Source organism: Pristiophorus japonicus, chromosome 17 (assembly GCF_044704955.1).
Source record: "Pristiophorus japonicus isolate sPriJap1 chromosome 17, sPriJap1.hap1, whole genome shotgun sequence".
Lineage (NCBI taxonomy): Eukaryota > Metazoa > Chordata > Chondrichthyes > Pristiophoridae > Pristiophorus > Pristiophorus japonicus.
In genome coordinates, this window is record NC_091993.1 from 44605764 (window position 1) to 44625559 (window position 19796).

Below are 19796 nucleotides of genomic sequence, written 5' to 3' on the forward strand. Positions count from 1 at the left end.
TTATACTGCATCTGCCATGCATTTACCCACTCACTTAACCTGTCCAAGTCACCCTGCAGCCTCTTAGCGTCCTCCTCACAGCTCACACCACCACCCAGTTTAGTGTCATCTGCAAACTTGGAGATATTACACTCAATTCCTTCATCTAAATCATTAATGTATATTGTAAAGAGCTGGGGTCCCAGCACTGAGCCCTGCGACACCCCATTAGTCACTGCCTGCCATTCTGAAAATGGCCTCAGAGTCTGCTCTCCCTCTGCCCCAGAGAGCGTGACCCTGTAAGGTCTGCTTACGCAGTTAAACATACAAGAACCATCTGATGTGATTTGGTTACAAGTGGCCTTACCAGTCAAGGTCACTTTATCACCATCCTGAAGGAATTTGCGTGTCTGTCCATTGCCGAGGTCAATGACTTTCGTTCCCTTCCATGACTGCTCCAGCATTGAGCCAAAACTCTCTGGGTCCTGTGGAGCATAACCACATATAGTCCATCACACAGTCCGCCCAAACATCAATCCTACACCTGAACTGAGCACTCAGCCAAAAACCAATACTATTATCTAAGATTAGAAAATATCAATGCTGAAAACTGTACCGATGACACTGTCGACGTAGTTGTTTTCATAATGGGTAATTGAGTTGGATTACTCTCTGTGGGAACTTTAGGAACATTGGCAAGAATCCATCAAATCTATTAATAATACTGCACCAAGTGATGACACACCAGCGCTCCCTTAGCAAGTGGCCTGGTTCCAACCTGGTGTTTTATTCCCTTTGAGGTAGCACGGTTGTTTCTGAAATTGCCATGTTTTGGAGGGGGTGGGGGGAGGGGATGGGGGGTGGGGGATGGGGGGAGGAGGTAGGGGAGAGCGGGGTGGGGAGAGAGGGTGGGTTCAAACCATCTTCAGCAGCACTTAGCACCTTGTCTGCAATTATCAGAATGATGCCGGGGCTAAAAGGGTTAAATGATGAGGACGGCTTGTATTCCCTTGAGGATAGAAGATTGGGGAGTTTAAGATGATCGAAGGATTTGATAGAGTAGATAGAGAGAATGAGGATGTTGGAGGGGCAGTACTGAGGGAGCGCTGCATTGTGGGAGGGGCAGTGCTGAGGGAGCGCTGCACTGTGGGAGGGGCAGTACTGAGGGAGCGCTGCACTGTCGGAGGGGCAGTACTGAGGGAGCGCCGCACTGTCGGAGGGGCAGTACTGAGGGAACGCCACACTGTCGGAGGGGCAGTACTGAGGGAGCGCCGCACTGTCGGAGGGGCAGTACTGAGGGAGCGCCGCACTGTCGGAGGGGCAGTACTGAGGGAGTGCTACACTGTTGGAGCGGCAGTACTGAGGGAGCGCCGCACTGTCAGAGGGGCAGTACTGAGGGAGTGCTGCACTGTCGGAGGGGCAGTACTGAGGGAGTGCTGCACTGTCGGAGGGGCAGTACTGAGGGAGCACTGCACTGTGAGAGGGACAGTACTGAGGGAGCGCTGCACTGTGGGAGGGGCAGTACTGAGGGAGTGCTGCACTGTCATAAGGGCAGTACTGAGGGAGTGCTGCACTGTCGGAGGGGCAGTACTGAGGGAGTGCTGCACTGTCGGAGGGGCAGTACTGAGGGAGCTGCACCAGAACAAGGGGGTATACATTGAATGATAGAATCACAGAATGGTTACCGCACAGAAGGGGGCCATTCGGCCCGTTGAGCCCGTGCCGGCTCCCTGCAAGAACACTTCAGCTAGTTCCACACACCCGCCCTTTCCCCGCAGCCCGGCAATTTTTCCTGCAGGCACTTATCCAATTCCCTTTTGAAAGCCACGATTGAGTCTGCATCCACCACCTCTCAGGCAGTGCATTCCAGATCCTAACCACTCGCTGCGTAAAAAAGTTTTTCCTCATGTCACCTTAAAATTAGAGCCCGGCCGTTCAGGGGTGTTTTCAGGAGGCACTTCTTCACACACAGGGCAGTGGGAATCTGGAACTCTCTCCCCCAAAAAGCTGTTGAGGCCGGGGGTCAATTGAGAATTTTAAAACAGAGAGGGATAGATTTTTGTTCGGTAAAGGTATTAAGAGATACAGAACCAAGGTTGGTAGATGGAGTTAAGATACAGATCGGCCATGATCTCATTGAATGGTGGGACAGGCTCGATGGGCTGGATGGCTACTCCTGCTCCAATGTTCCTTGTTTGCATTGCCTGTGGCAAAGTGGGAAAGTAAATGGGTGGTTAGACAACAGATACACTGGCAGTGTTTGTTTTAAACCACCCAGTGTGTCAGGCACTGGCAGATTAGAAAATGTGCTGATTTCCAGCAGTGTTACAGCCAGGCCCTGCTGTGGACTCCAGCGGAAAATGGGATGGCCCAAGGCCGATGTGGATGGCCTGCAGAAATCCTGCCAAGATCATGTGCCGGATCTCCTTCAGATAAACCCGATCTGGCCTGAACCCATCACACGTAGCTTGTCAAACTGCTGAGAATACAAGGAATGACCTTGGATTAGTTTGAGTCAAAGAATCTGGCAACAAATGAAATCGCGGAGATGGTGAACAAGTTAAGGTTTATGAAATGGACATCAAGGACAGAATTTAATGAGATGCCACGACCTCCCAAATAGAAATAATGAGCCTGTTGCTCTGACGATAGATTGTTATGAACTGGAGCCCAAATGCACATAAAAATACTTTTAAAAAAGTGTATTCATAGAATGTGGCCGTTAGTAGCACGGACAACATTTATTGCCCATCCCTAATTGCCCCTTGAGAAGATGATGGTGAGCCGCCTTCTTGAATCGCTGCAGTCCATGTGGTGAAGATTCTCCCACAGTGCTGTTAGGGAGGGAGTTCCAGGATTTTGACCCAGCGACGATGAAGGAATGGCGAAATATTTCCAAGTCAGGATGGTGTGTGACTTGGAGAGGAACTTGGACCAGCAGTGGGGAGAGATACTCTACCCAGAAGCAAAGATCTTGGCCAAAACTTTAGTCAGTATGAAGCCGACGTGCATTAATGTAATTGTGGCTGAAATCTGGTGCAATGGGAAGCATCCAGGAGCGAGAATGGAGTCATCAGAACAGGCAGGCCCCTTCACTATTCCTAGATCTTGCTCTGTTGGCCGACAAATTTCACTTCTTACCACAACCAGCTTCTCTACCTCCATTTGAGGCACTACCTCAGCACCCAGTGGCCAATCACATGCTGGAGTTTTAGCCCCAATCCCAAACAGATTCCCACAGACACATCTCCACCTTGGCACCGCATTCACCTCAACAACAGAAAACAGAAGGAGACCTGAGAACAAGTCCAAGGTCATTGGTTATTGGACGAGGAACAAGGAGAGGGAAAAGATGCACATTCAGCATCACCTGCAGCAAAATGTGCGCAGGAACAACTCAAGGTCATACCGTGCACATCTCAAGATGCACAAGGTTCATCCTCCATACTGCACCACTGTATTATTTTATTCTTTCCGGGATGTGGGCATCGCTAGCAAGGCCGGAATTTATTGTCCATCCCTAATTGCCCTTGAGAAGGTGGTGAGCCACCTTGAACCGCTGCAGTCCGTGTGGTGAAGGTGCTCCCACAGTGCTGTTAGGGAGGGAGTTCCAGGATTTTGTCCCAGCGACGATGAAGGAACGGCCGATATACTTCGAAGTGAGGATGGGGTTTGACTTGAGGGGGAACTTGGAGGTGATGGTGCTCCCGTGTGCCTGTTGCCCTTGTCCTTCTAGGGGGTAGAGGTCGTGGGTTTGGGAGGTGCTGCCAAAGAAGCCTTGGCGATTTGCTGCAGTGCATCTTGTAGATGGTACACACTGGAGCCACGGTGCGCCAGTGGTGGAGGGAGTGAATGTTTGAGGGAGTGAATGTTTAAGGTGGTGGATGGGGTACAAATCAAGCGGGCTGCTTTGTTCTGGATGGTGTCGAGCTTCTTGAGTGTTGTTGGAGCTGCACTCAACCAGGCAAGTGGAGAGTATTCCATCACACTCCTGACTTGTGCCTTGTAGATGGTGGAAAGGCTTTGTGGTGAGACACTCTCCACAGAATACCCAGCCTCTGACCTGCTCTTGTTGCCACAGTATTTATGTGGCTGGTCCAGTTAAGTTTCTGGTCAATAGTGACCCCCAGGATGTTGATGGTGGGGGATTCAGCGATGGTAATGCCGTTGTGTGTCAAGGGGCGGTGGTTAGACTCTCGCTTGTTGGAGATGGTCATTGCCTGGCACTTGCGTGGTGCCAATGTTACTTGCCACTTATCAGCCCAAACCTGAATGTTATCCAGGTCTCGCTGCATGCAGGCATGGACTGCTTCATTATCTGAGCAGTTGCGAATGGAACTGAATACTGTGCAATCATCAGCAAACATCCCCACTTCAGACCTACTGATGGAGGAAAGATCTGCAATAATGATCTGGAGCTGGATAGAGTTCCTGATCCTCTCAGCTCCACACCAAGCTAAGTCTCGAAATAAATACTTACATTTGAGTTGGGGCGCCAGGCAGACGAATATCCGGCAGGGGGCCTGAATCAGGCGTTAGATCCAGATTGGCATAGGTAGGGGGCCTAATGCCTGTTTCAGGTGGCTGCCAGGGATGCCTGGAAAGGTGCCTTCATGGAATCATAAAAATGTTTCCATGAAGACACCTTTCTTCAGAAGGAGGCCATTGAGAAATATGGCAGCACTACTATTGCAGGCGCAGAACAGGCACGGGGCATTGTGCCCAATATTGATCCTTTTTGTCCCAGTTCTCCACCCAGAAAACACGTGCAGCAAGGACCAATCTCTAGCCCAATGAACCTTTATTGGGATGGGTTGAGAAAGCTGGGTGTATTCACTTTAGAGATGTGTAGAGGGCGAGGTTAGATGGTAGGCAGTTCATCTTTTCCCAGAGGATAGTAGACCTATGGGACAAGATGCAGGCTCATGCGGTGAGTACAGACTCTCTCTCAACCTTCAAAAGAGAGCTGGACCTGTCCCTGGCTGGGGCAGAGATCACTTCTGATAAAAGGTAGGTGAGATACCAGGTAATATAACAACATTCAACATGAGCTCCTGGACTTGTTTTCATCACCTAAGGAAATTGGAAAAGATGGTACAAGAGTCAAGGGTAATGGGGAACGGGCAGGGAAGTGGAGTTGAGGCCAAGATCAGATCCACCATGATCTTATTGAATGGCTCGAGGGGCCAGTGCTGCTCCTGTTGCTCACGTTCTTATCGAATTTATCAGATTTCTTTCCTCCTAATTTGCCTTGGGTTTTTAATCTGGATTTTTGCCTCTAATAATAACATAACATAAGAAATAGGAGCAGGAGTCGGCCATTTGGCACCTAGAGCCTGCTCCGCCATTCAATAAGATCATGGCTGATCTGATCATGGACTCAGCTGCACTTCCCTGCCCGCTCCCCATAACCCTTGACTCCCTTATCGCACAAAAATCTGTCTATCTCCACCTTAAATATATTGAATGACCCAGCCTCCACAGCTCTCTGAGGCAGAGAATTCCATAGATTTACAACTCTCTGAGAAAAGAAATTCCTCCTCATCTCAGTTTTAAATGGGCAGCCCCTTACTCTAAGACTATATCCCCTAGTTTTAGTTTCCCCCGTCAGTGGAAACATCCTCTCTGTAGCCACCTTGTCGAGCCCTCGAATTATCTTTTATGTTTCAATAAGATCACCTCTCATTCTTCTGAACTCCAATGTGTATAGGCCCAACCTACTCAACCTTTCTTCATAAGTCAAACCCTTAATTTCTGGAATCAACCTAGTGAACCTTTTCTGAACAGCCTCCAATGCAAGTATAACCTTCCTTAAATACGGAGACCAAAACTGTACACAGTACTCTGAGTGTGGCCTCACCAATTCCCTGTACAGTTGTAGCAGGATTTCTCTGCTTTTATACTCCATCCCTCTTGCAATAAAGGCCAACATTCCATTTGCCTTCCTGATTACTTGCTGTACCTGCATACTCACTTTTTGTGTTTCGTGCACAATCATGATGGTTCAGGCATCATGACTGCGTGTGGCAGGTATGATGGATCAAATGGTCCTTTCCTGACCATTCATTTTCATATGTTCATAACTTACCTTTACATCATCATCATCATCATGGGCAGTCCTTCGGAATCGAGGAAGACTTGCTTCCACTCCTGAAGTGAGTCCTTAGGTGGCTGAAAAGTCCAATATGAGAGCCACAGACTCTGTCACAGGTGGGACAGACAGTCGTTGAGGGAGAGGATGGGTGGGACTGGTTTGCCACACGCTCTTTCCGCTGCCTGCGCTTGATTTCTGCATGCTCTCGGCGTTGAGACTCGAGGTGCTCAGTGCCCTCTCGGATGCACTTCTTCCACTTAGGGTGGTCTTGGGTCAGATGTCAGTGGTGATGTCACACTTTATCAGGGAGGCGTTTCCGCTGCCCACCTTTGGCTCATTTGCCGTGAAGGAGCTCCGAGTAGAGCACTTGCCTTGGAAGTCTCGTGTCTGGCATGCGAACTACGTGGCCTGCCCAGCGGAGCTGATCGAGTGTGGTCAGTGCTTCAATGCTGGGGATGTTGGCCTGGACGAGGACGCTGATGTTGGTGCACCTGTCCTCCCAGGTGATTTGTAGGATCTTGCGGAGACATCGTTGGTGATATTTCTCCAGCAACTTGAGGTGTCTACTGTACATGGTCCATGTCTCTGAGCCGTACAGGAGGGCGGGTATTACTACAGCCCTGTAGACCATGAGCTTGGTGGCAGTTTTGAGAACCTGGTCTTCTAACACTCTTTTCCTCAGGCAGTCGAAGGCTGCACTGGCGCACTGGAGGCGGTATTGGATCTCGTTGTCGATGCCTGCTCTTGTTGATAGGAGGCTCCCGAGATATGGGAAGTGGTCCACGGTGTCCAGGGCCACGCCGTGGATCTTGATGACTGGGGGGCAGTGCTGTGTGGTGAGGACAGGCTGGTGGAGGACCTTTGTCTTACGGATGTTTAGCGTAAGGCCCGTGCTTTCATACGCCTCAGTAAATACGTCGACTATATCCTGGAGTTTAGCCTCTGTATGTGCGCAGACGCAGGCGTCGTCCACGTACTGCAGCTCGACGATAGAGGTTGGGGTGGTCTTGGACCTGGCCTGGACACAGCACAGGTTGAACAGGTTCCCACTGGTTCTGTAGTTTAGTTCCACTCCAGCGCGGAGCTTGTTGACTGTGAGGTGGAGCATGGCGGCAAGAAAGATTGAGAAGAGGGTTGGGGCGATGACGTAGCCCTGTTTGACCCCGGTTCGGACGTGGATTGGGTCTGTAACGGATCCATTGGTAAGGATCACGGCCTGCATGTCGTCGTGGAGCAGGCGGAGGATGGTGACGAACGTTTGGGGGCATCCGAAACGGAGGAGGACGCTCCATAGACCCTCGCGGTTGACAGTGTCAAAGGTCTTTGTAAGGTCGAAGAAGGCCATGTATAAGGGCTGGTGCTGTTCCCTGCATTTTTCCTGCAGCTGTTGCGCTGCAAAAATCATGTCTGTTGTGCCCCATAGGTGACGAAATCCGCACTGTGACTCCGGGAGGAGCTCCTCGGCCACGGGGAGCAGACGGTTGAGGAGGACTCTAGCGATGACTTTCCCAGTGGCTGATAGCAGGGAGATTCCTCTGTAGTTGCCACAGTCGGACTTGTACCCTTTTTTAATGATGGTCATAATTACTGTATCTCTGAGAACCCCCGGCATGCTCTCCTCCCTCCAGATGAGAGAGATGAGGTCGTGTATTCGTGCCAGTAGTGCCTCTCCGCCATACTTCAATGCCTCAGCAGGGATTCTGTCCGCACCCGCAGCCTTGTTGTTTTTAAGCTGTCTTATGGCTTTTTCTACCTCGTGCAGTGTTGGGGTCTCACTGGGGTGGTGGCGGGTAGCATATTGCGGGATGGAGTCGAGAACACTCGAGTCAAAGGTAGAGTCTCGATTGAGGAGATCTTCAAAGTGCTCCTTCCAGCGGGCCCTGACTGCCTCGGTGTCCTTGATGAGTGTTTCCCCGTTCTTGGCCAGCAGTGGGGTGGGGCCTTGGGTGTTTGGCCTGTAGGTGACTGCGATGAAGAATCCTTGTACTGTTGTCGGCCAGTTGCTGTATCTCCTGTGCTTTCTCCATCCACCACCTGTTCTTAAGGTCCCAGGTTTTTTGTTGGACCTCAGCCTTGAGCCACCTACACGAACATGTCTGCCCCTTTCCAAGGAAAGGATTGCTGCAGCACCATCCAGTGGCCAAAATCAAGAACTGCACTGAGATTTCACAAAAGATGCTTTATGAAAGTTGGTTGTCGGTCACATAACGTTAGATCGAGTGCCACTGAAGTTAATGAGTCCCATAATTTTAGCCTGACAGTGCCGCTGACAGGCACAATACCATTAAACTGTTGTGATCCGGTGGTATTTTTAAATATATAACAGATATGTCTTAAACATATTTGAATGTAAACTCAATTTTAAATGCACAGAAATAAATGACAAAGATGGTTGCTAATCATAAAAAGTTAAATAATTATTATTCAAAAGATGCTAAGTTTAATCCACAACAATCCTGTTGTGATTTTCTGTACATTTCACTTCCACCAAGCAATGAGAGAGAAAAGATAGCAGGTACTCACGGGGCCACTGATCGTTCCAGAGGCCATCAAGTCTCCTGGTCTGATGTTGCATCCGTTAACAGTGTGGTGGGCCAACTGTTGCTTCATGGTCCAGTACATGTACTGAAGAGAAGCAGACAAGCACAGTGAATGAAGAATAGTCTGTTTGAAAACACATTCAACAACAAAGCAACAACAATTTGCATTCATATAGCGCCTTTAACATAGTAAAACATTCCATGACACCGTGCCACATAAAGAGGTATTAGGACTGGTGACCAAAAGCTTGGTCAAAGGTTTTAAGGAGCGAATTAAAGGAGGAGAGAGAGAGGCAGAGAAGTTTAGGGAGGGAATTCCAGAGCTTAGGACCCAGGCAGCTGGAGGCACGGCCACCAATGGTGGAGCGATGAAAATCGGAGATGTGCAAGAGGCCAGAATTGGAGGAGCGCAGAGATCTCGGAGGGTTGCAGGGCTGGAGGAGGTTACAGAGATAAGGAGGGGCGAGGCCATGGCTGGATTTGAAAAAGAGGATGAGAATTTTAAAATTGGGGTGTTGCGGACTGGGAGCCAATGTAGGTCAGCGAGCACAGGGGTGATGGGTGAGCGGGACTTGGTGCGAGCTGGGACTCGGGTGGTATCAGCGATTCAATGTGGAGTTCAGCGTCCTCGATTTGTATTCTGTTTTCTGTGCGGCCATTCGATGGAATGTCACCAGGCCATGAATCAGGTGCATTGCTCTCTGCCCCTGAATTCCCGATCTGCGTTCCTGTTACCCGAGCTCTGCCCCAGGAGTGCTAACTAACCCAACACCATTCCGTACACTTAACCCTTGGGGCCCATTGCCTGTGTTTTCCCAGTCTCCAGGATAAGGCCGGTTCCTGCTGTTTGTTCGGGGTTTTGTAGGTTTCCCACCAGAGGTAGAATGGGAGATCGGGAGAATCCATGCAGGATTTCCAAGCCCATTTCTCCAGCCTGGCGACAAACTATTGCTCTCACCCTGGAACAATCCCAGCATCGGAAATGTTCAAAGCAAGTAAATGGACATGAGCTGTAACAGCACAGCCTTGGAGATGGCGCAGAGGAGAATGGAACCCGGAGTTAGGGTTAGGGTTAGAGCTGAGAAGGTTAAGGAGAGATTTAATAGAGGTGTTCAAAATGATGAAAGATTTTTTAGAATAAATAAGGAGAAACGATTCCCACTGTCAGGACGATCGATAACTCGAGGACACAGATTTAAGATAATTGGCAAACGAACAAGAGGGGCGATGAGGAGAATGTTTTTGCACAGCGGGTTGCTGTGATCTGGAACGCGCTGCCTGAAAGGGCGGTGAGAGCAGATTCAATAGTAACTTTCAAATGGGGAATGTTAAAAATACATGAAGTGGGGAATTTGCAGAGCTTTGGGGAAAGAGCGGGGGAGTGGGACTAATTGGATCGCTCTGTCACAAAGCCAGCACGGGCACGATGGGCCGAATGGCCAATTCTGTGTTGGAAGATTCTATGATGCTCAGTTATATTAGAGAAGGAAAGTCAGGGGATCTCACCTTGAAGTTGGACCGACAGATAGTTGCCTTTTCAGTCATCGCTTCACCTGCCGTCAAGTGCACAGAGAGAATTCGTGAAGCCCGGTCAGAGGTCAACGTTTAAACAATCGTTAAATGGTTAAAAAAAAAGATACAATGGAATAACAAGCATTTTTATTTAATTTTTAAACAGAATCTAGTGCACCAGTGGGCTGAACATCAAACACGACTGTACTCACTGCCAGTCCACTGAACAGTCCCCAGTCTCAGTATTACTAGAAAAGGGATAGATTGTTCCATTGAAACATCGAGCGAGGTTACACCTCACTCTCTGCTTCCCATCACTTCATCCAATGAAACAAAAGTATATTTCCAAGCCAACACTTGTCTGATTCCTCTGAAAATAATGTTCTCATCTCTGTCTCAACAGCCCCTTGTATTAAATAATCCTAGGTTCTAAGAACCCTCTGTGTATGAAAACATTTTGGGCAACATCTCCCTGAATTCATCCAGTGACAATCCCGGGACACTGGGAACAATCCCGAAACACTAGGAACAATCCCGGGACACTGGGAACAAACCCGGGACACTGGGCTACAATCCCAGCAAAGTTCCCGCAGGGTGTAGGGGCTATTTTTACAAATGTGTACAAATAATGAAGGCTGTGGTCTGCATACTGTGACTCGTGGAACACTCTGCAAATGTTGCCGCACACTTGTAGACCCCTTGTCCGAAATCATTTAATGTTCTTACAGGGCTTGGATAGGATAGAGGCAGGGAGGATGTTTCCCCTGGCTGCGGAGTCTAGAACCAGGGGTCACGGTCTCAGAATAAGGGGTCGGCCATTTAGAACTGAGATGAGGAGAAACCTCTTCACCAGAGGGTGGTGAATCTCTGGAATTCTCTACCCCAGAGGGCTGTGGAGGCTCTGTCGGTGAACATATGCAAGGCAGACAGCGATAGATTTTTAAATATTAAGGGAATCAAGGCACATGGGAAAATGTTGCGGTCGAAGGTCAGCCATGATCTCATTGAATGGCGGAGCAGGCTCGAGGGGCCGAATGGCCTCCTGCTCCTAATTCTCTGTTCTTATGTAAGAGCCTCACTCACCGGTGTCGATCAGCAAATCATGGGCAGTGCACCTGTAATTTCTCACCAGTAACTCTCATAAATCATAAAACCAGCCCCCCAAGTATGAAATGCTTGGGTAGAGCTTCCCTCTGCATTGTTCCCACATAGCGCCTGAGAAATGGGGTGTGGTTACAGAGGGGAAAGTGAGAGGCAATCCCTACTGAGCAGCGCTGGGTCAGAAAACGTCCTCCCTGATGCTGGTACCCCACTCTGCCTGAAGAGGGCGCACCAAGGCAAAGCACATGCAAATTACATGCAAATATGGGACAGATGGATGAGCACACGGATTTCCAGCATTAGTCAAATGGGCATAAACCGCTATTTATGCCGTTTCTCTGGGACAGCAGCAATTTCCCGCCGGTTGCAGCCATGGATCGGGAGAACCCCCAGGAAATGCAGGGCCATCATTTAAATGAGAATTCGAAACAAACCCGTCCTATCGGGAGACTGAAATGGCTCCTCAGTCTCCCGAGACAGTGAATATTTGCATTTATCAAATATACGCGACCATTACACTGTTCAAACTCCTCTACAAATTTACCTTTGTAAACTTTTGCTGTTGATTTTAAGAAGTGGCAGGCGGGCAGGCTGAACGTTGTTGTGTGTCACTCACCTTTAATGGAAACAAACAGGTTGATGTCAAAAGTGTAGGGGTCATCGCTGCACAGGTACGGCAAAGGCTTGGGATCCTACACAGTCAAAAGATCACAGGACGCAGGGTAACCAAAGGCACATAGAAACATAGAAAATAGGTGCAGGAGTAGGCCATACGGCCCTTCGAGTCTTCACCACCATTCAATAAGATAATGGCTGATCATTCCCTCAGTACCCCTTTCCTGCTTTCTCTCCATACCCCTTGATCCCTTTAGCCATAAGGACCATATCTAACTCCCTCTTGAATATATCCAATGAACTGGCATCAACAACTCTCTGCGGTAGGGAATTCCACAGGTTAACAACTCTCTGAATGAAGAAGTTTCTCCTCATCTCAGTTCTAAATGGCTTACCCCTTATCCTTAGACTGGACTTCCCCAACATTGGGAACATTCTTCCTGCATCTAAACTGTTCAGTCCCGTCAGAATGTTATATGTTTCTATGAGATCCCCTCTCATCCTTCTAAACTCCAGTGAATACAGGCCCAGTCGATCCAGTCTCTCCTCATATGTCAGTCCTGCCATCCCAGGAATCAGACTGGTGAACCTTCGCTGCACTCCCTCAATAGCAGGAACGTCCTTCCTCAGATTAGGAGACCAAAACTGAACACAATAATCCAGGTGAGGCCTCACTAAGGCCCTGTACAACTGCAGTAAGACCTCCCTGCTCCTATATTCAAATCCCCTAGCTATGAAGGCCAACATACCATTTGCCTTCTTCACTGCCTGCTGTACCTGCATGCCAACTTTCAATGACAGATGTACCATGACACCCAGGTCTCGTTGCACCTCCCCTTTTCCTAATCTGCCGCCATTCAGATAATATTCTGTCTTCATGTTTTTGCCACCAAAGTGGATAACCTCACATTTATCCACATTATACGGCATCTGCCATGCGTTTGCCCACTCATCTAACCTGTCCAAGTCACCCTGCAGCCTCTTAGCGTCCTCCTCATAGCTCACACCACCACCCAGTTTAGTGTCATCTGCAAACTTGGAGATATTACTCTCAATTCCTTCATCTAAATCATGAATGTATTTTGTAAATAGCTGGGGTCCCAGCACTGAGCCCTGCGGCACTCCACTAGTCACTGCCTGCTATTCTGAAAAGGACCTGTTTATCCCGACTCTGCTTCCTGTCTGCCAACCAGCTCTCTATCCATGTCAGTACATTACCCCCAATACCATGTGCTTTAATTTTGCACACCAATCTCTTGTGTGGGACCTTGTCAAAAGCCTTTTGAAAGTCCAAATACACCACATCCACTGGTTCTCCCTTGTCCACTCTGCTAGTTACATCCTCAGAAAATTCCTGAAGATTTGTCAAGCATGATTTCCCTTTCATAAATCCATGCTGACTTGGACCGATCCTGTCACTGCTTTCCAAATGCGCTGCTATTTCATCTTTAATAATTGATTCCAATATTTTCCCCACTACTGATGTCAGGCTAATCGGTCTATAATTACCCGTTTTCTCTCTCCCTCCTTTCTTAAAAAGTGGTGTTACATTAGCTATCCTCCAGTCCATAGGAACTGATCCAGAGTCGATAGACTCTGGCTACAATCTAGGCTACATTCAATACTTAAACACACATTACAACAGTGACTACACTCCAAAAGCACTTCATTGGCTGTAAAGGGCTTTGAGACATCCGGTGGTCGTGAAAGGCGCTATATAAATGCAAGTCTTTCTTTTTTTTCGTTTAATATTCAGCATTCACTCCCCCAGAATCACTGACGTCACCACAAACCCAACGGGTGTATTTTACAACCTGACGGTTAAAATTAGGAAATGACAGTATCAGCCTTTGCTGTCAGATGTTTTCTACCCTGAAATAATGAGCACCCAGTCCCGGCCGAGAGGGAACAGGATTTCAAGGGACCGTTTGCTCCCCCTTCCATTTCAGCACAGTTGCTTAACAAAGCCTGAATTTAAACAGATTTTACTATAGACAACAGGCCAGCAACAGTTTTGGATTAATGGCATTAAAATGAAATCAAGTTTGATTTTGAGAAAACACATAAAATGCTTTAAGCAGATTGAAATATAATAATATAGACTGAATGTTGGACAGTTGTGTTGTCTGGACCTGCCTGATGGTGATAACTCAGCCCACGGTTAAAATTCACCCCGCAGTAACTGTTGCCCTGATTGTAACGGGGCGTGGGTGAAGCAGGTGGGCGAGGGCAGTGACCCGCTCAACCAGAACCTGCCACCATGACATCAAGCCGGCTGGGCCAGACTGCCCGGCCCTCAACGCCTGGCAGTCACCAGCCACGGGCACCTCCTCCCTGCAGGAACAGCCCGTCCCACCAACTCTGCTCTGCACACCAGAGGGGGCGCCCTGTAGGAGTCGTACAGGTAGGAACCTTGTTCGAAGAAAGGCCTCATAGGTTAATCAGCTGGGTGAGAAATTAACAGACGGTATGTATTATTGTAATGTATGCACCAGTGAGTATGCTCACAGGTTGGTAGAACTGTTGCTGGAGGTACGGTAGTACAGTGGCTATGTTACTGGGCTAGTAATCCAGCGACCTGGACTAACGATCCGGAGATATGAGTTCAAATCCCAAAGTGGCATCTCTGGAATTTAAATTCAGTTAATTAAATACTATGGTGACAATGGGCTCAACTTTAGGTCAAGGTGGCCATCAGCCATCGAGGGGGTCGTTCAGCCCGACTGCAGCCTCTCTTTCGCGGCTACATCTGAGCCAGAGTGTCCCTGAAGATGGAGCACGCAGTGCCCACCGATACGCTCGTGGTCTTCCGCAAAAGATGGGCGCCGGAGAGACTGGAGTGCATCATCGCCCCCAGCAACCAAATTTTAATCTGATTTAAGTTATGGCAAAAAGTTAATTGGTTTATTTGTCAGTTTTAGTGCCCCTGTTAATAAGGGAGCATTTGATTTACAGGTGCAACTAAAATAGTTGTAGAGCTGTTGAGTTGGGAGTGGCTTAGTCAGTCACGTGATATTCACAAGACTCAATAAAACCCCAGCCAGTTGGGTTCGGGGGATCCACAATGAGGCAGGTGGTTGTGAGCCTGGTGGATGAACTGGTAATGTGTAGTGTGATTGTTAAACCTTTGCTAATAAACCAACTAGTTATTAATCATAATGTGTTCCAATGAATTCTTAAGCAAAGAACCCATGAAGCAAATACACTACATATGTCTGCTATTAAATTGATCACATTTGGCATTTTAGTCTACACTGTGGTTTAGCAGCAGCTTCTGAGTCTACATGGTCAGGATGTTATTGATACAGATTAAATGGATTGAATGTTCGTCAATACAGGATAAAGTATATAACATGGGCTGTTTAGCAGCAGAGCTCTGTGTAAGATTTCAGCCCAAGGGAATGAGCGGATAACCAGAATTAGTAATTGGGATTAGTTTGGGATTGATACAGGGCTTTGGGCAGAGAGTGGGGCAGTGGGATTAGTTCGGGATTGATACAGGGCTATGGGGAGAGAGGGGTGCAGTGGGATTAGTTTGGGATTGATACAGAGCTATGGGGAGAGAGCGGGGCAGTGGAATTAGTTTGGGGATTGATACATGGCTATGGGGAGAGAGCGGGGCAGTGGGATTAATTTGGGGATTATTACAAGGCTATGGGGAGAGAGTGGGGCAGTGGGATTAGTTTGGGATTGATACAGGACAATAGAGAGAGAGTGGGGCAGTGGGATTAGTTTGGGATTGATACAGGGCTATGGGGAGAGAGCGGGGCAGTGGGATTAGTCTGGGATTGATACAGGGCTATGGGGTGAGAGCGGGGCAGTGAAATTAGTTTGGGATTGATACAGGGATATTGGGTGAGAGCGGTGCAGTGGGATTAGTATGGGATTCATACAGGGCTATGGGGAGAGAGCGGGGCAATGGGATTAGTTTGGGGATTGATAAGGGCAATAGGGAGAGCGTGGGGCAGTGGAATTAGTTTGGAGATTGATAGAGGGCTATGGAGAGAGAGCGGGGCAGTGGGATTCATTTGGGATTGAAACAGGGCTATGGGGAGAGTGCAGGGCAGTGGCATTAGTTTGGGGATTGATACAGGGCTATGGGGAGAGAGCGGGACCAGTGGAATTAGTTTGGGATTGATACAGGTCTAGGGGGAGAGAGCGGGACATTAGGATTAGTTTGGGATTGATACAGAGCTATGGGGAGAGAGCGGGGCAGTGGGATTAGTTTGGGATTGATACAGGGCTATGGGGAGAGAGCAGGGCAGTGGGATTTATTTGGGATTGAAACAGGGCTATGGGGAGAGTGCAGGGCAGTGGCATTAGTTTGGGGATTGATCCAGGGCTATGGGGAGAGAGCGGGACCAGTGGAATTAGTTTGGGATTGATACAGGTCTAGGGGGAGAGAGCGAGACATTAGGATTAGTTTGGGATTGATACAGGGCTATGGGGAGAGAGTGGAGCAGTGGGATTTGTTTGTGATTGATACAGGGCCATGGGGAGAGAGCGGGGCAGTGGGATTAGTTTGGGGATTGATACAGGGCTATGGGGAGAGAGGGGGGCAGTGGGATTAGTTTGGGATTGATACAGTGCTATGGGGAGAGAGATGGGAAGTGGGATTAGCTTGGGGATTGATACAGGGCTATGGGGAGAGAGCGGGGCAGTGGGATTAGCTTGGGATTGATACAGGGCTATGGGGAGAGAGCGGGGCAGTGGGATTAGTTTGGGATTGATACAGGGCTATGGGGAGAGAGCGGGGCAGTGGGATTAGTTTGGGATTGATACAGGTCTAGGGGGAGAGAGCGGGACATTAGGATTAGTTTGGGATTGATACAGGGCTATGGGGAGAGAGTGGAGCAGTAGAATTAGTTTGGGATTGATACAGGGCTATGGGGAGAGAGCAGGGCAATGGGATTAGTTTGGGATTGATACAGTGCTATGGGGAGAGAGCGGGGAAGTGGGATTAGCTTAGGGATTGATACAGGGCTATGGGGAGAGAGCGGGTCAGTGGGATTAGTTTGGGATTGATACAGGGCTGTGGGGAGAGAGCAGGGTAGTGGGATTAGTTTGGGATTGATACAGGGCTATGGGGAGAGAGCGGGGCAGTGGGATTAGTTTGGGATTGATACAGGGCTATGGGGAGAGAGCGGGGCAGTGGGATTAGTTTGGGATTGATACAGGGCTATGGGGAGAGAGCGGGGCAGTGGGATTTGTTTGGGATTGATACAGGGCCATGGGGAGAGAGCGGGGCAGTGGGATTAGTTTGGGGATTGATACAGGGCTATGGGGAGAGAGCGGGGCAGTGGGATTAGTTTGGGATTGATACAGGTCTAGGGGGAGAGAGCGGGACATTAGGATTAGTTTGGGATTGATACAGGGCTATGGGGAGAGAGTGGAGCAGTAGAATTAGTTTGGGATTGATACAGGGCTATGGGGAGAGAGCAGGGCAATGGGATTAGTTTGGGATTGATACAGTGCTATGGGGAGAGAGCGGGGAAGTGGGATTAGCTTAGGGATTGATACAGGGCTATGGGGAGAGAGCGGGTCAGTGGGATTAGTTTGGGATTGATACAGGGCTGTGGGGAGAGAGCAGGGTAGTGGGATTAGTTTGGGATTGATACAGGGCTATGGGGAGAGAGCGGGGCAGTGGGATTAGTTTGGGATTGATACAGGGCTATGGGGAGAGAGCGGAGCAGTGGGATTTGTTTGGGATTGATACAGGGCTATGGGGAGAGAGCGGGGCAGTGGGATTAGTTTGGGGATTGATACAGGGCTATGGGGAGAGAGCGGGGCAGTGGGATTAGTTTGGGATTGATACAGGGCTATGGGGAGAGAACGGGGCAGTGGGATTAGTTTGGGATTGATACAGGGCTATGGGGAGACAGCGGGGCAGTGGGGTAGGTTTGGGATGGATACAGGGCTATGGGGAGAGAGTGGGGCAGTGGGATAGGTTTGGATTATTCTAGTGCAGACCTGATGGGCTGAATGGCCTCCTTCTGCTGATATAAAGTTGCATGGTTCTTTGATTTTGTACTCTCAGAACCTAGGATCAGGAGGAGGCCATTTAGCCCCTTGTGCGTGTTCCGCCATTCATGTAGATCACGGATGATCTGTATCTTAGCTCCATGTACCTGTCTTGATAATCCTTAACACCCTTGCTTTACAAAAATTTATCAACCTCAGTTTTGAAATTGATCCCCAGCCTCAACGGCTTTTGGGGAAGAGAGTTCCAGATTTTGCTGCCCTGTGTGTGAAGAAGTGCTTCCTGATATCACCCCTGAACGGCCGGGCTCTAATTTTAAGGTTATGCCCCTTGTTCTGGGCTCTTGCACCAGAGGAAATCTCTGCATTAGGACACATGTTAATGTCCTTTCACGGCCCATGTTAGGGAAAGTGATTGCTCAGATACCTCCTGTAGCATGGCCTCTGGAACTTTATATGTAAATACTTCATCAACATAGGCAGTCCCTCGGAATCGAGGAAGACCTGCTTCCACTCTAAAAATGAATTCTTAGGTGACTGAACAGTCCAATACGAGAACCACAGTCCCTGTCACAGGTGGGACAGATAGTTGTTGAGGGAAGGGATGGGTGGGACTGGTTTGCCGTACGCTCTTTCCGCTGCCTGCACTTGATTTCCGCATGCTCTCGACGATGAGACTCGAGGTGCTCAGCGCCCTCCCCGGGTGCTCTTCCTCCACTTAGGGCGGTCTTTGGCCAGGGATTCCCAGGTGTCAATGGGGATGTTGCACTTTATCAGGGAGGCTTTGAGGGTGTCCTTGAAACGTTTCCTCTGCCCACCTTTGGCTCGTTTGCCGTGAAGGAGTTCCGAGTAGAGCGCTTGCTTTGGGAGTCTCGTGTCTGGCATGCGGACAATGTGGCCTGCCCAGCGGAGCTGATCAAGTGTGGTCAGTGCTTTGATGCTGGGGATGTTGGCCTGGTCGAGAACGCTAATGTTGGTGCATCTGTCCTCCCAGGGGATTTGCAGGATCTTGCGGAGACATCGTTGATGGTATTTCTCCAGCAAATCGAGGTGTCGACTGTTTCTGGGCCATGTATCTGAGCCGTACAGGAGGGCTTAGGCAACCAATCCCTGTATGGGGGCCAAATGCAGGGATTTGTGGGTTTTGCCTCGTGGTTTTCAATTTTAGTTAAAAAATGGCAGGGCCAATAACAGGACAAATGAGTATAAAGAGTGACACATGTTGTAAAATCATTTAAACTTGTGGGGATAGGGTTTTAATCGGAGCATCCATCAAAATAGGCCACACTTTTAAACCTAAACTGCTTAAAGATATAATGGTACTCCATAAACAGATCTCTCACAACCCTTGTTCTCATTTCAAGTCCAGGACCTTCTCATTACAGTTCAGCTTGCTCTTCCAGTACCAGTGATTCCGATATTATAATAGGTGGAAGGGCAGGAGTATTGCAGCCACGATTCCCTTGCCAGTCAGTAATGTATATTTGGAAATCTTGGATGCGATTGCCGCACTTTGTGTCCATTACCCCAGAGACAGACTGAATGGGACAATGCAGGAAACAAAGGGAAACTAGCCCTCTACAGACACCAGCCAATGGCAAAGACCATTGCATCATCATTAGTTCTTTGTGACATTTACCTGTGCTCCCATTCACAAATACTAGTGAGTAACAGGTTACTGTTGCACACATACGTCCCAAGTGAAGTGCTTTGAATAATGCCACCTCACTCATACTGGCAGAGCCAGAATTATCCGATTGACTAGACGTTAGCTGCCTACAAGGTTCCAGTCCACTCTCTCTCTCTGTGCAGTACACACATGGGCAATGGGCCTCCCAGTTCTTCAGGAAATCTGCTGCGAGGACGTGCATCACCTGGGTTTTGTCTCCAGCTCCGATCAGGTGAAAGTCTCGCTGTCGAAATGTGTGAAATATGTCCAGGCTCACATCACAAAACCAGCTACAGTTGGGAGTCAA

General features: G+C 48.9%; 1 protein-coding gene across 1 annotated transcript in view; it reads right to left on the minus strand.

Annotated features, from left to right (window-relative positions):
- Positions 1 to 19796, minus strand: part of fah (fumarylacetoacetate hydrolase (fumarylacetoacetase)) — a 211518-nt gene that overhangs the window by 150394 nt on the left and 41328 nt on the right. The window contains exons 10-13 of the mRNA XM_070859356.1: positions 11843 to 11918; positions 10120 to 10166; positions 8597 to 8698; positions 347 to 464 (exon numbers count right to left, since the gene is read on the minus strand). Of these exons, the coding sequence (XP_070715457.1) occupies positions 347 to 464; positions 8597 to 8698; positions 10120 to 10166; positions 11843 to 11918 (343 nt within the window). The remainder of the gene's footprint in view (positions 1 to 346; positions 465 to 8596; positions 8699 to 10119; positions 10167 to 11842; positions 11919 to 19796) is intronic.